Here is a 17,182-nt window from a genome sequence, read left to right as displayed (position 1 = left end):
GATCATTCCATATTGGCCCTTCGCAGTCTTGCCAGGTTTCACGCAGCTTCCGTAGCCCTATGCGAAAAGGTAAATCACCACATGTAATTCATAATCAATCGCAACATCTCGTTGCATTATTAAGAATTTAGATCAATGAATATATTATTTTCCTTTAGAAAACGTCTTTTCAACATTTGTATTATCTGAACTATATCGTAACTTTCTCTAAAAAACGATCAGTTCTAAATTTGTCAGAAAATTTTATGATACAATTATTGTCTAAATTTTTTGTTTATCTAGATCTACATACATGGCACTGAAAATTTTTTAGTCCGCACTTCAAACATAATTATTTTTCTTCTTTAATATAAATATTTTAATATTTAGGAACCAAAGCAGAAAGAGATGTATTTGAAAGGAATAATTAATAGCCAGCATCCGGCAGAAATGAAAGATATTTTCATTAAGAGTACTAAAGCTTTAGCAGACGAAATTATGAATTGGCCGGAAGTGAAAAAGTAAGATTTGCATTTAATTAAGACAATATTTATTGCTCTACTTTTTAATGTTCAAGATATTTTATGATACGTGACACAAGGAAACTAATATAAAAAGGGAAAATACATTAAAAAGAAAATTGCAAGTATAAGTACAAGTTGTGCATTGTTTAAAGAAAATATTCATATTATTTTTGTTTTCATATTTACATGATTTCAAATTTATTTGATTTTTATTAACAGATATTCGAAAAAAAATTGCTAAACTCTCCGATCACATCTATCAAATAGGAGTGACTGCATTCAAGATGTGTGAAGACGAATTTAATGTTATTAATCATGGTGATTGTAACGTGAATAATATGTTGTTCAAATATGACAATAATGGCAAGCCTATTGATCAGATTTTTGTAAGTATCATCAAGTTATAAAAATATATCGTCTAAACATCCCCATTGATTTATTATATTCACTTTATCTTGCAACTAAGAACTAAAATCAAATAAAACAATTCATGAAATTTTTAATTTATACTTTCATATGATATGACTATATTGTTAAAAGATTAAATTTAGTTTAAAAATTTATTATACTTACAAGTATCTTTTATATTTATAATTAGACAATATATGTGAATTTTATTATAAACATAGTTTATTACAAACATAGCTCAATCACTACATGCTAATTATCTATATTTTTGAATGTTTATTATAATTTTCATAATTAAGTATAAATAATATTTCATAATAAAAAGAGAGATATAAATTTGTACAACGATATTACATATTAAATAAATAAATAATATTTCGAGAAATTCTATTACAGTAAGTAGCGCAATTTAAGCATCCGCAATTTCAGCTTAAACAATCAAAATAAACAGTAATAATATATGAGATACTTGAATATGGAATGTATTTTGAATAAATGCAATGTACTTATTCAGTTTAATTGTGCAAACTTATTTGTTTGCCCATCTATGTTTGTCATCTATGTAAATTATCATCTTTGTCTTCGCGACTTCCTAAATGTGATGTCTCACTTCTTTCCTGATGCACAGATTTTATCTCCAAACAATTGCAGTAGACATAAAAAATTGACAATCAAAAAAATTTATTTTATTGTAGGTAGACTTTCAATTATGCGTCTACGCATCGCCGGCACTCGATCTTCTCTATTTTCTCAATTCAAGTGTTTCCTTCGATGTCATTGAAAACAAGAGAGATATTCTATTAAATGAATATCTTGGCATCTTGTCAACGACTATGAAGCAGTTAAACTGCAAGACGCAACCGCTCACCATGAAGGAACTAAAGACTGCTTTAAAACGAAAAGCTGGCTATGGTATGATGACATCTTTTACCGCTTTACAGTTTATGCTATGCCATAAAACTGAGGCGAAAGATTTGGATGAAATGTTGGGCACTGGTACTTATATAAATCCAGGTTTAAAGAATGAGAGTTATAAAAAAATATTAATAAGAAGATTGCCACTGTATGACGAGTGGGGTTTACTGGATCTTTAATGTATACAGTTCTATTTATGATAAAAAATTAAATAGAGAAAATAAAATAGAAAAGAAATAGAAATCTAGGAAATATTAGATGCAAATAATTAACAAGTATATTAAAATTAATAGAAGCAGAATTATGTTAATGTACTTTTTAAAAAAATTTTTTTAAAATATACAGACGAGGAATAGTTATTATGATCGACTTATCTTTTGGTTTAAAAAAATTGGAATTATTTGTTTGATAATAGACTTTCATTTTTTATTCTTAAGATTTTGAAATTATAATACATCAGTGTTAACAGTATGTATACACATACATACATACATTTTATTTTTTTATGTAGATACTGTCTAATTCAACATGAACAACAAAAAAGTTAACAAAAAAATACTATTGAAAGAGATGTATATAATATTATTCTATTATATCAATGTAAAAATAATGTACAAATTAATTAAGATATCAAATAAAATATTTTAGTTTATATTAACATAAAGTGTGCGTAAGAAAAATTGAAAAAATATTACAAAGTAATAATTAAGTAATAAAATAACCAGATCCTATGATATACCCAAATTTTGTGATTTTTTTACCGAATCTAAAATTACAAATTGGTGGTCAATTTAAAAAAGAAACATCTTATTCTGCTGACCATAATTCATATTCTGATTCATATTTTTTTATGTGCTAGCACTAACGTACAATTACTAATTGATTGTAATTGATTATGTTGATTATTAATAGTAAATTTTTAATATTAATCGCAAATGCTTGCCGCACGAATACATTATTAACTTAATGTAAAGTATAATGGAGATATCATTTGTCAAACGGTGATTGGACATTATTAATGTAATTGAATTTTACTTTTAATAAAAGTATCACCTCAAATAAAAAGTATCTCTGTGTTTTGTTAATTAAATTTTTTTATAAATTACCTGATCATGTTTTTATTAGATTGTACGTGTGTATAAAATAAATAAAAAAAATTTAGTGATTTCTTTAATATATAATTTTATATAACGTTATAATTATGTTCCCAGACTGAAACCATAAAAAATATTTGTAAAAGATTAAGAATATTTATTGATATCTGTCATCACATTCAATATAATTTCTATCCGTTTCCTAACAACGTTTACATTGCTTATACAACGATTGTCTATTGAAGTTCTTCTTTCTGAATAACCCTCGATTCTCTCTTCAGCATTGAATCGATTGCAGATCTTCAAATTCCTTTCTTTTCATTGTAAATTTCACTTTAGGAAATAAAAAAATATCCCAGGCCATATGCATGTCTAAAAGTTGTCATAAAGACAATCACATCATTAAAACGTCTTTTGAGACATAAATCTAAAAGGTCTCATAAAGATGTCTTCTATAAGCTTTGTTCGTTGTCTGAATGTCAATCTATTTTAGCGTCGGCAGGAATCGCATTCTTGAGAGAAAAAGAATTTAAATTGCAAACATTATTATGCATACGTAACGTACAAACATTATAAACGAGTATAATACATTAAACATTTATTAGAAATAAACACACATTATTAATATTAATAATTTCACAATTCAACAATAATTGTTATGTAATTGTTATGATATATGAGTTATATAAATTATAATACATTAACATTTACATTGTAAAACATTAAATTAAAAGAATAAAATCCTGGTTGAGGTAACATATTTCGCAATGTTCTTTTTTTTTTCAGGTTTTATAATAGCACTAATCGAAGATCTAATTTAATTTGGGAGGAATACTACTATTTCAGTTTGATTGTGTTGTAAGTCTGAAAGTAATCAGCGCAGTCACTTGACTTAAATTTATTAAAAATATTTACTTATAGATGTATTATTTCTACATTTAACTTCAATTGTAATTGACGTTTTTTTTTTACAATTACAGTTGATTTATTTTCTAATATTGAAGTTGTATGTTACTTTCTTTAGTTGATATTTACTGGAAAGTTTTTATCATATTTTCATTTATTTTAAACAAATTTAAAGTCATACAAATAATGTTTTATAAATAATTTTTCTTTTAAACGATCTTACATATCAACAAAATATTTATAATTTCTAAAATTTGTCGTATCTTGTAATTTAAATTAGCTCAAAATATAAAGTTTCAAGTCAACGTCATCTCATAAAAATTATAACTAATTATACTCTCAAAAAGATCCTTTGCCTGCGTTTTCTTAAAAAGTAAATGTTGTTCATAAAATATTCTGCAAAAACTGTGACGCAATGGATGTATTCGAGGAACTATATCAGTTATATCAGCGCTATTATTGTCATACTATATCTTTGCGTCTAATAGACGATGAAGATAAAATGCCACAAATAGTTTTAATAGCACCTCGAACGCAGCCATTGTATATCGGACGAACTAATAGATGCAGTTGAAGACCAGAGTTTCTGAACACACATCAGAATTTATCAGGAGGAATATAGCTACTCATTCAGTTGTTACTGAATCACAGGTTGTATCATGATCATGATTTTAAAAGGGATCATATTTAAAAGGAAAATTTTAGATGTTGAACGAAATTACAAAAAATGATTGATTTCAGAAATAATTATATAGTAATAATAATTAAACGGTAAAAGAACGGCATTAATTTAAATTCATGGAATTACTTAACTACTTAAATAGTGTATTGTTACTTAGATATTCATTAAGCACTTATGTTTCCTAATGATATTTTTTTTACTCTGATTTTTTTTATCTCAATGATGATTTATAGTTTATTCTATCACATGTAACGGTCATGTACATAATCTTGGATCTGTCTTATCGTATAATGCACTTTATTTTAAATAGGTAGATTGTACAAATTCTTTTGATATATTTTTTGTTAAGTACATCCATCTACATTTGTGAGAGCTCAGCTGAGCTTTACGCTTAATTTATTCCAATCAATTTTTTTTTTACACAATGAATTTAATTTCAAAGAATCCACTTACTTGAGACCATCCAGCCTTCTATTTGTTTATGAGATAGAAACTTGCCATTTCGTTTTTTGGGGTGAATAACATGAAAACAGGAGATAGCGTTAATAGATCACACAATATAATAAATTAACTGACTGCAACAATTTGGCTCTACATTCTTAATGCGCTAATAAAGACTAGAAAGTAGCCGAAACGTATGTGATTTATTATTTTACTAAACTGTTTTTCATTATTTAGTGAACTAATTATTCACTTTAAAGAACTATTTAAAATATTTAACAAATTTCAAAAATAAATGTTTGACTAAATATCAAATATTAGTTTTCAGAACATCGATTAAATATAGTTTTTCATAACGAATAATTAACGCATTAATTAGAGGGACAATTTCCTGTAAATAATAATCCTAATTTCATCTTTTTATATTTGTACTTTACAAAAACATGAGAAGAAAAAAAAGATTGCGATTATGGAATAAGAGGAGAGATATGAAATATTATCTACTAACTAGTATATAATATATTTTCAGGCCTGTTCAATTTATGCTTCGGAACTATCGACGCAAAATTCAATGTGGATAAGATTTCGGAGACTGAAAGGGTTACATCCAAATGACGCTTATAAATACTTCATAATTATATACTCAAAATTATATACTCCTAAAAATCATATATATTAAACTTTTTTATATCGTTTTGCGTTTTGGCTCTGGAGCTCAAAATAGGCCTGGGGAGACTGGGGACAGTTAAAATAATTTTTAGAAATATACATATATTTCTTTATTTATAATATGTATGTGCATTTCTTTCAAAGCACATGATGTAACAACTATTTAGCTTTATGGTATGTGTAATTTTAAGCTATTTTAAGCTATTTAAAATATCAAAATTTGGATTAGTACATCTTGTTTCGAAGAAGTATAAATAAAGATACGATGACAATAAATGAAAAAAACGCTGAAAAAATAGCAAAGAAAGATGAAGGAAAGAATGAAAAGATCGAAATGAGTTTGCGAAGGAAATCAGCAGGAAAGAGGAGAAAAAACATAAAAATTTTGTCGCGAGTAAATTGTCAAAAATCGTTTTTAGTGCGATGGGAAAAACAATGCTTTGTGATTTTTTACCAATATCATTTAGGAATTTTATTCTGACAAAACTGTTGCATTATAACGAATCATTTTAGCGTAATTGCGAAACTTTTTGTCAATCCATGCTGCCATTATTGTGGAATTTTTTCATAATTTATCCATCGCCATGAAGATAAAGACTTTTCAAAAATATGTAAATAACGATAACTTGTACGAGTATCGTAACGGTTACTGTGTTATTCTTTTGACGCTATTTGTTGAACAAAAGAATATCACATAGGTGCTTGTTTTATCGTTCCTTTATTTCCATTGGGTTTATTGCTTGATTGAAGGATAAATCTGCATGAGTTTAATATTGAACAAGCTTCTGCAGTTACCTAAGACTTTAATGCAGGTACAAAGCCTGTGATGAATGAATAAATGGATGTACTAATATAGTTATATATAAAGCCTGTAGTTATATATAAAGCACTTCTGTTCTGTATGTATCATTTTGAGACTGGCTTTAGAAAACGGCACAGTGAAACAAGTGTTTAAGAGAAATAAACGACTGAAGTCAAAGACGAATAACTTACAGGTTAGCCACTTTATTATGTTGATCAACCCTTCATCATTATTAAATTTTTGTTCTCTTGACACTAATATTCAGTCAGAGATTATTTAGGAAAATTTTAAATGAAGTCATCTAAAAATCGTAAATATTACAGTCAATTCTTTGATATATATTGAACTTCAAAAATATAAGATCATTGTTACAATAAAGCAAGCTAATAAAAGCATGATTAGCCTATAATTTGTAGAAAAATTTAGATAACAAAATTTTAAGGTACATAGATACGTTATATATGATTAGAGCTAAAACGCAATTATGTTAATAACGCATTCAGACACCAGCATTGATTGATTATATGATAATAATCTTAAATTTGGCATTAATCAATTTGATTAGCCGTCTGACGCAAATTCTAAAATGTGTGGACATATATTAATATCATAACCTTTGTAGAATGCAAATATTCAATTAATACAGTTATTTCGAGAGATTCGCAGATATGGAAATCCTGGCCGCATGAAAACACTATTAAAAAACCCACTTGCGTATTTAAAAAAAAACGTTCATAAAATATTCTGGAAAAACTGTGATGCAATAGATGCATTCGGGGAATGCGCTATCAGTGCTATTTGTATCATGCTATTCTTGTACGTGTCTAATGGATGATGAAGATAAAATGCCACAAATAGTTTTAATAGTGTCATCCCGAACGCAGCCATTGTATGTCAGACGAACTAATAGATGCAGTTGAAGACCTGAATTACTGAACACACATCAGAATTTACATCAGAAAAAATACAGCTACTCATTCAGTTAGAAAATTATCACAGATTGTATCATGATCATGATTTTAAATGGAATTACGTTAAAATTTTAGATGTTAAACAAAATTACGAGAAACAACTGATTTCAGAAATAACTACATAATAATAAGCGATAAAAGAATGGCAATTCATTAATTTCAATTCATATAGAATTGCGTAATTAATAGTATATCATTGTCGCTTATTGTTATATGTTTACTAATTATTTATATTTTCTGATAATATTTTTTTCTTTGACCATTCTAATCTTAATGATGATTTTAGATTACAAATTACTCTATCACACAAAATTGTTATATCATAATTTCAATTCCGTATTGTATTTCTTCATTGTATACTCTTTTTCTTAAATAGGAGAACTGTGCATTTCTTTTGATATATTTTTTGTTGAGTGCCGTCTGCGTTTCTGAAGTCATTCTTGATCCTTAATTTATCCCGATCATCAATTATCTTTTACACGATAGAATTAATTTCAAGGACTTCATAGAATTTATTTCAACTCTTACTTGAGACCATTCAGTTTTCTAATTAGTTATGAAATGAAGATTGCAACAATTTGTATCTACATTTTTACTGCGCTCATGAAAATTAAGAAATAGTAGTATAATAAATACGAAATATATGCCTTTTATCATATAATTTAGTCGTTTTTTATTACATGACTAAATGTCAAATAGTTTTTAAAATGATTAAATATAATTTTTTGTAATGAACAATTAGCGCACTAATTATAGCGTTAACTGCTAGAAGATCTAATTTCATCGTACCTTTTTATTCGTAATTTACAAAAAATTGAATAGAAAAGAAAGATTGAACATTTTGTTATAGCAATGTACAAGGGTCCAAATAATAAATCAATAAATAACAAATTGAACATTAACTTAATTGACATCAAGATTAATTAAAAAGAATAAAAAATTAATTGAAATCCCTGATACGCGAAAGACTTGTCGAAAACTTTTTCGTATATATCAAATATTACAATCGACTAGATCTCAACGTATATGTATGATTAACTAAAAAAAACAAAGAAAAATCGATTCTTAATTGATACGTTGATCTCAAACGTAAGAAAATATATAATTTCAAATGTCCATTTGAAATATGGACGGACACAAAGAAAGAAAATGATAAAAATGAGTAAAATAAATTATCAAAAAAAATGGCGAGGATAGATGAAGGAAAGAATGGAAAGATCGGAATAAGTATTTGTTAAGAATTGGCTGAAAAAAGAGAAAAAAAACATATAAACAATAAATTTCGTTCAAATAAATTATTGTAAATATTATTTTTTTTAGTATGATGGCAAGGACAATGATTTGTCAAAAAATTCTCCAATTCCACTTTCAGATATGGCATTAGAGACATTGACATGGTTGAATCTAAGCTTCGTGGAGAAGATTCTGCGAAAATCGGAAGATGACGAATCGATTCAGATGATCGATATATGTTTGGAACCAGCCACGAGCAAGGGTGACAACTACACCAGCGACATGATCAGGATTACTGCCGAATATTCGCGCGATCAAGGCAGCTGTAGTATTAAAGAGAAAATATCAATTATCCTTAAAATCTTGCCTGAACTCGGAAGTGTCCGACAAAAATTTGTAAGTTGCTTTAATGTATATAATATTTCAAATTTAGAGAGAAAAAAGAAAGGAAAAAAGAAACAGAAAGAGAAAGAGAAAGAGAGATAAATCTGTGGCATGTTTTATTGTTTTGGAGTACATTTCTATTCCACAGAAAGATTAAAATAATTATTCTTGGGTAATCAGTAATTAAAATAAAGTTATTTTTATATAAATCATTTTTAAAAAAGTGGATACACATGCATATATATAAAAAAAATTTTTATTTGTTTAAAAATAAATTTAAAATTTGAAAATTCGTAGTACAAATCTTATATAGTAGAGAGTATAGACTTTAAAACATAATTGCATATTTGTTAGATTAAAAGATTCCATTTATTAACCTTGAATAAACTTGTTGCAGGTCATAGAATCAGATCTTTTTCATATCGAAATATTGATGATGTCAAATACATTGGATAAAATGAATAAGTTGTTAGAGCCAAAATATCGTTTGAGCGCGAAGATTCTCTACGTGCAAAATGAAGATCCAATGTTTCTGGCGATCGAAGATCTCGCGTCTCTCGGCTTTCAAATGGCCAATCGTTTGTCTGGTCTTGATCTAGATCATTCCATATTGGCGCTTCGCAATCTTGCCAGATTTCATGCAGCCTCCGTAGCCCTATGCGAGAAAGTAAATCACTAAGCGAATCAGTCGTAACATGTCGTTGCATTAATAATAACTCAGATCATGGCACAGATGCAAAGACTATTCTCTTTCAGAATGTCTTTTTAATATGTGTATTGTCTGAGCTATATCATAATTTTCTTTAAAAAAAAAATTTGTTTTAAATTTGTCAAAAAATTGCATAATATTAAAATTATTGTATAGATATTTTGTATATTGTGATGTATATAACATTCCAAATTTCCAGTCCGCACTATTGTTTTTAATTTATAATTTATATCGAATGTATAAATGTTCTTTAATTACAATATTTTAATATTTAGGAGCCAAAGCAAAAAGAAATGTATTCGAAAGGACAATTTAACAAGCAACAATCACCAAAAATGAAAGATATTTTCATTAAGTGTACTAAAGGTTTAGCAGAAGAGATTGCACACTGGCCTGAAGTAAAACAGTAAGATTTGCGTAAACGATAATATTTATTGCTCTATTTTTTAATATTCATGATAACATTTTATATGATACAAGATAAATATTTAATATAAAAAAACTGAACATTAAGCAGAAAATGGCAAATACAAACATTATACATATTATTACTCATAGTGAATTTATACGACTTTTATATAATTTCATACAATTTTGTATTTATTTCATTTATATTAGATACTCGGACAAAATAGCTAAACTCTCCGATCACATATATCAAATAGGAATAGATGCAACAAAGCTTTGCAAAGAAGAATTTAATGTTATTACTCATGGTGATTTTCACGTGAACAATATGTTGTTCAGGTATAACAATGATGGCAAACCTATTGATCATATTTTTGTAAGTATTATCATATATATTACGTTGAAAATATATTTTTTCAATTTAGACAAATGAAAATTTTATCATACAATTAAATGTAACGAAGTTCAGTTATTTTATTCCATTGATCTACATTTCTGAATTTTTATAATAATTTTTATAGTTGTGTGTAATAATAATAAATTTAAATAAAAATAAACAAAATAAACTAAATAAACAAATTAAATAAATAGATTCCAAAACAAAAATTATAGTACAAATGCATTTTTTAATTATTCGAAATGTCGAATTTAGTGATCAAATAGTCGATGTGATAATAGGAGAAACTTGGAAACACGATATGTATGAATAATGCAATGACCTCAGACGTTTAATCGCATTCAGCTATACTCAATTTATTTTCTGTCCAAGTCTTCCGCACAAATTACAAATCTTATTGCTGAAATTTCTAAATATAACATTTCTAAACATAATATCTCTCTCTTTCGGAATGAATAGATTTCATTTCCAATCCAATATTTTATCGAGAATTCGAAAGAATTCGAAATTGATCGATAGAATTCATCAGATTCATTTGATTACAGGTAGATTTCCAAATGTGCGTTTATGCAACGCCGGCACTCGATTTATTATTTTTTTTAATACATGTCCTTCCTTGGATGTTATGGAAAACAAGAAAAATATTCTATTAAATGAATATCTTAACACCTTATTGATGACTATGAAGGAATTGAATTGCAAGACGCCGCCGCCTACTATGGAGGAACTGAAAGCTACCATGAAGCGAAAAGCTGACTATGGAATGATAATATTCTTCGTCGTTTTACCATTTATGCTGTGCTGTAAGACTGAAGCAAAAGAATTGGATGAATTATGGAGCATTGGTATAAATCCAGGTATCAAGAACGAGATTTATAAAAAGTTACTAATAAAAAGACTGCCACTATATGACGATTGGGGTTTATTGGATCTCTAATATACTTTATCTTTAGTGATAAAAAACAGAAAATAGAAAAGAAATAAATCTGAATAATAAATGAAAATATTAATATTTATAGCAAATGCAAAAAAGTTATAACAAAGAATGTTGATACATGACTTTTTAAAAAGGTGATTACCATTGAGTTGGTATAGTGTAGAGTTGTATAATGTATATAATAACAAATCTTTTGATTCAAAAAATAAAAAATTATTTTCATAATGATGTTTTATTTTTATTTATTAAAGTTTTAAAATAAATTATTTTTATGTATTATATCATTGCATCACAAAGATAATGGTATATATAGATATATAAATATATTTATTTTGTGTATAACGGATATATCTAATTCATGTATTAGTAAAATAAGTAATGTTACTAAAAGAGTACATAATATTATTTTATAATATTATATAAATATTTTATAGTATTATTTTATAATATATTGCAAAAATGATATAGAAATTATTTAAAATACAAAATGAAGTATTTTGAGTTGTATTAATATATTGCGTTAGTGAAAAGTCTCTGTACTCATAGATTAATTAAAAAGGAACATTCTGACTTTATTACTTTAATAAATTTCATTAAAAATCGTCGTATCGGTATTAAAAATATGAAATATTGCTCTATCAAATGGTTGTCAATTTTTTAAAAATAGAATATATGGGTTGCTAAAAGATTTTTTACCAACTTGTAAAAAGATTTTTTCCTTAACCCAATATACATAATAGACATAAGAAAACTTGAAAGAAAATTCAAAGTAATAAATAATATAAATAATATATTGTATATAACTGGATGTGATTGTATGGTAATAAAATAACCTATGTCCTATCTAAACATGTAATTTTTTTTAATTTTTTTGTCGAGTTTGAAATCGCAAGACGTTATTGGTCAATTTTAAAATAGAAAACATTCCAAAACCATGAGTTAAATTCATGTTCTGATCTCTTGTATATAAGCACTTCATTATGATTATGGTAATTGATTAAGTTGATTATTAACAGCAAATTTTTAATATTAAATTCATTTTAATATTGAATTTGATTTGAATTGTCGCAAGTGCACTTGCTTTTCTCGCCAGCAATAATCCCCATCCCCCAATGCATACAATCTTACAGTAAGTATATCTTAATAAAAATAATGTCAAACGATTCATAAAATGAAACAAAAAATATGCAATAATAATAAAGTAAAATTAATTTGGAACATATTTGATAGATATTTTACAAAATAACAAATTTTTTTGAAATAACAGCACACAATTAACACATAGCCTTGATATTTGTTTCCGTACAGCGCATTGTATTTACATTCTGTTGGTGTGCTGTCATTTAACTTTGAACTCTTGTTGTTCGGCAGATCAGTGCCAGTCCGATTATTTTCAGTTTTTTTTTTTTCAAAACGCAATTGAGATAAGTATTAGATAATACGAAACGTCATATTTTTATACAATCTTTCACTATACATATAATTACTAGTGTGCACTGATTTCCTAAATGGATCGAGATAACAGTCATTTATCACACACAATCATATATCACAAATATTTCATATTGTTCAATCATTTAGAAACACGATAGAGAATAGGACTTGTAATTGTTTTGCGATAGTTATTTTTGGTTAATGCAAAAATTTTCTTCCGTTTGAATATATCTACACACTTTGAACTGTATCATATGAATCAGAAATAAAATAATGTTAATAAAATATATTCTTATGCGAATAACGCAATATTTGTGATTTTAAGTAATGCAATTTGTAATTAATGACAATTTAATTAATTTAATTAATTAAATAATTTCTCATCTTCATGCGTCTTTCGCGATATCGAGCATAAAATTGAACGTAACCTTGTGATTGTTTGCTAGCAATGACAATAAGCTGGTAATATAGATCAAGAAAGAATTTTTTTCCATCTTATTGATATCTGGCCTATTCAACTAAAGTCATAATCGAGAAATTTTTCTATCTTCCATTATCTTACATTATTGAAACAGTGGATTTATGTTCAAAATACATTTTTTTATTTAAAAAGATTAAGTACAAATAAACAAAATGAATAGATAATAATTTAAAAGAGAAATGCTATAATACTAATGTTATAATACTACAGCGTTGTTTAATTTTCTACGCAATATACTCGTAGTGATCAAGACAAACAGGCGATAGCAGAAAATATTTGAAAATGCAATATGCTATGAATAATGCAATAACCAGCTGTTTAATCACATTCAGCTATATATACTCGTCTCTTTTTGATCCATGTCCGCGCAAACTATCAATCTTGTTATGAAATGACATCGAAAGAATTCGTTTGATTACAGGTAGATTTCCAACTGTGCGTTTACACAACGCCGGCACTTGATTTGATATATTTTCTCAATACAAGTCCTTCCTTAAATGTCATGAAAAACAAGAAAAATATTTTATTGAACGAGTATCTTGATACCTTATCAGCGACTGAAACAATTGAATTGCAAGACGCCGCCGCCTACTATGGAGGAACTGAAAGCTACCAGCGAAAAGCTGATTATGGAATGATAATATTCTTCGTCGTTTTACCATTTATGCTGTGCTGTAAGATTGAGGCAAAAGATTTAGATGAGTTATTAAGCATTGATATAAATCCAGGTGTCAAAAGCGAGAATTATAGAAAGTTAATGATAAAAAGATTGCCACTGTATGACAAATGGGGTTTATTAGATCTCTAATGTATATTTTATCTTTAGTGATAAAATATAAAAATGGAAATACAAATATAAATTAAAAAATATTATGTAATAGTTAATATAAGATAATGGGACTATCTACACAATGGGACACTAGATGGCCTACCTGATTTTTGTGATTTTTTCCAATTTTTTGCTGAGTCTGAAATTGCAAATTGTTGTTTAAATATTCAAAGGAGGAATCATTCTTAAATTCTTAATCATTCTTAATTTTTACAGTTAATTAATTTATATTTTGAGTTTTTATTCGCAAGCATTACGTTACAATTATTATGTTATGATTATTACAAACGTTAATTATTATAAAATTAATATTGATTACGTTAAATCCAGATAGAAAATTTTATTGAATCCATCGAATTTGATTTAAGTTATCGCAAGTGCTGCACAGCTTTTCTAGTCAGTAATAATTTACTTTCCAATATTGCCGCGATATAAGACTACGTGTATTGAAAATTGGGATTAAAGATTGAAATTTAAACAATCGAAACAAGAGAAACTAAAATTTTTTGCCCTCATTGATTAAATTTTAATTTTTAATCTTCAATCTTAATTTTTAAGGTGTAGTCTAATTCCGGTCTCACTTTTAGAGTAAGAATTATTACTGCACTGTCCGAGTTAATTTATAGTAAATAAGGAAAAAAAAACGGCTTGTGAAAACAGAGCTGAATTATCATCGGAAGCATATACCTTTTTATCTTAAACATTGTTATGTATGTTTGTATGTTTATTATATAATATTCCTTCTCCTTTTCCACAGAAGTTCCTCTCCTATCTAGATTTGCGGCTCTGTGTGATTTGCAGTTCTGCTTCCTCATTTCATGCTTACACTGAGCAAAGCATTATACGTATATATACGTCAACATTATACGTTCCCAATACATTCCCATATCAAATTACAAATAAAAATAATCTTATAATGTGAAGTGTTATTATCTTATCTTAGTTAATGGAAAGACTTGCATGAGTGAAAGAAGTTGCAACTGTAACGAGAGAATGAGAATGTGATATTTTGCCAATAAGTTATCATAAAGAGTCGCTTTCGCGTTTTATTACGCGGTGAGAGAAACAATAATTTGTCGAAGAAATTCTCCAATTCCAATTCCAGAAATGACTCAAGAAACATCAACATGGCTGAATTTATGCTTTGTAGAGAAGATCCTGCGAAATTCGGAAAGTGATAATTCGATCCAAGTAACTAATATATGTTCGGAACCAGCTACAAGCAAGAGTGACAACTACACTAGCGACATAATCAGAATAATTGCCGACTTTTCTTGTAATCAAGGTGGCTTTAAGAATACAAAGAGGAAATCAATCATCATTAAAAAAAATCTCACCTATACTCGAAGGTAATCGAAAGAAACTTGTAAGTATTTAATTTATATAATATTTCTAATATGGAAAGAGAAAAAAGAGAAATTAAATTATGGCAGATTTTATTTCATATAGATTTATATAGACCATATTTGAAGAAAACATTTTTTAGTTGTTTGAAAATAAATTTATATGTAGAATAAAATTATTATTTATTTGCCATTATTATTTCGAAAAGCCGAAACTTTTTATTACAAACTTTTTTTATATAGATCTTCATATTACAAAAAAAATTGAATATTGTTAAATTAAAGGAATTCCATTATATATGTTCTCCATAAACAAAAGATTCCATTTATTGATTTTAAATAAATTTATAGGTCACACAATCAGATTACTTTCACAATGAGGCATTGATGATGTCAGACACCTTGAATAAAATGAATAAGTTATTAGGACCAAACTATCGCTTGAGTGAGAAAATTCTCTACGTGCAAAATGAAACGCTTTTAGTGATCGAAGATCTTGCGCCTCTAGGTTTTCGAATGGCCGAGCGTTCGTTTGGTTTTGATCTACCCCATTCCGTATTGGCCACTTCGTGGACTAGCCAGGTTTCATGCAGCCTCTGTAGCCCTATGCGAGAGGATAAATCACCACATATGAGTTGTAACAATTAGTTGTAACGTCTCATTACAATTATTAAAAATTCAGGTCAATAGCACGAATACAAAGATCATATCCAAAACCCAAATTTTTGTTTAAGATCTCAATACTAAACATAAAAATTATATATAAAACTTTGATTACATGAACATCTCATTGATATTGAAAGATTCTTTTTTATGCTGTATTGTTCGAAGTATCTATTAAAAAATATGATATATTGTAATCAAAAATATTCAAAAGTTACATATAATAGAAATTAACTTGAAGTGACACAACATATTAAAAATTTTATATATTTCAAAAAGTACTGCCAAGAAATAATTTTCAGTGAAATTTGTAAAGCTTTAGATTTTAGAATAACATTACTTACACTTAATACAGCTTATATAGACTCCCCTATAAAGAATTTTTAATTTTTAATTGTAATATTAAACACAAGAATTCCATTTTAATGCTACATTAAAACTTAAAATGCTGCGCCTTTTATTACATCCTATGTAGGTTTTATTTATGAAAAATAAAACTCCATCGCGTTCAATAGTGATAATACCGCGTATTACCCGAATGATAAAAAGACTCCCACTATATGATGAATGGGATTTATTAGATCTTTAACGCATACTTCATCATTAGTAATTAAATATAAAAATTGAAAAGAAATAAAAGTAATAGACATAACTGTAGCGAATACATTAAAATTAAAAACAACATTTGCAAAATATTGATGCAAACAAACTTTTTTTTAAAAAGGAGGCATCGTGAAATTATTGTAACAGATTTTTTAGTTTAAAAATCAAAATAATTTTTTCATAACAGTGTTTCATAACATTTTTTGACTCATTTTACGATTTTAAAATAATTGTAGTCTATATATATATATATATATATATATATATATATCTCTATATATATATATACTAACACTTACTTATTAGTAATAATTAAATTAAAATAAATAATTATTAATTATTATAGTAAAATAATAATATTATTATATAT

The 17,182-nt window shown here is 26.8% G+C and overlaps 2 protein-coding genes and 1 long non-coding RNA gene across 3 annotated transcripts in view; all 3 read left to right on the top strand.

The window, feature by feature from the left end:
• LOC105627333 overlaps window positions 1-2,005 on the top strand; it is a 7,370-nt gene extending 5,365 nt beyond the window's left edge. The window contains exons 2-5 of the mRNA XM_012208618.1: window positions 1-69; window positions 370-503; window positions 727-889; window positions 1,607-2,005. The exon at window positions 1-69 is cut by the window's left edge and continues 3 nt beyond it. Coding sequence (XP_012064008.1) covers window positions 1-69; window positions 370-503; window positions 727-889; window positions 1,607-2,005 — 765 coding nt within the window. The remainder of the gene's footprint in view (window positions 70-369; window positions 504-726; window positions 890-1,606) is intronic.
• Window positions 2,006-8,765: 6,760 nt separating this feature from the next.
• Window positions 8,766-11,459, top strand: LOC105627113. Its single transcript, XM_012208394.1, is given in 6 exon segments — window positions 8,766-9,020; window positions 9,406-9,675; window positions 9,993-10,123; window positions 10,336-10,501; window positions 11,068-11,119; window positions 11,122-11,459. Coding segments are annotated over 6 exon segments (1,212 nt in total).
• A 4,008-nt stretch (window positions 11,460-15,467) lies between these two features.
• LOC105627112 lies at window positions 15,468-16,238 on the top strand. The gene is made up of 2 exons (XR_001046534.1): window positions 15,468-15,552; window positions 15,898-16,238. It is a non-coding gene; the product is annotated as an uncharacterized LOC105627112 (long non-coding RNA).
• Window positions 16,239-17,182: the final 944 nt, after the last annotated feature.

The sequence above is a fragment of the Atta cephalotes genome (genome assembly GCF_000143395.1).
Source record: "Atta cephalotes unplaced genomic scaffold scaffold00008, whole genome shotgun sequence".
Taxonomy (NCBI): Eukaryota; Metazoa; Arthropoda; class Insecta; order Hymenoptera; family Formicidae; genus Atta; species Atta cephalotes.
The sequence above is the reverse complement of the archived record's forward strand: the minus strand, read 5'-3'. Positions and strand labels throughout refer to the sequence as shown.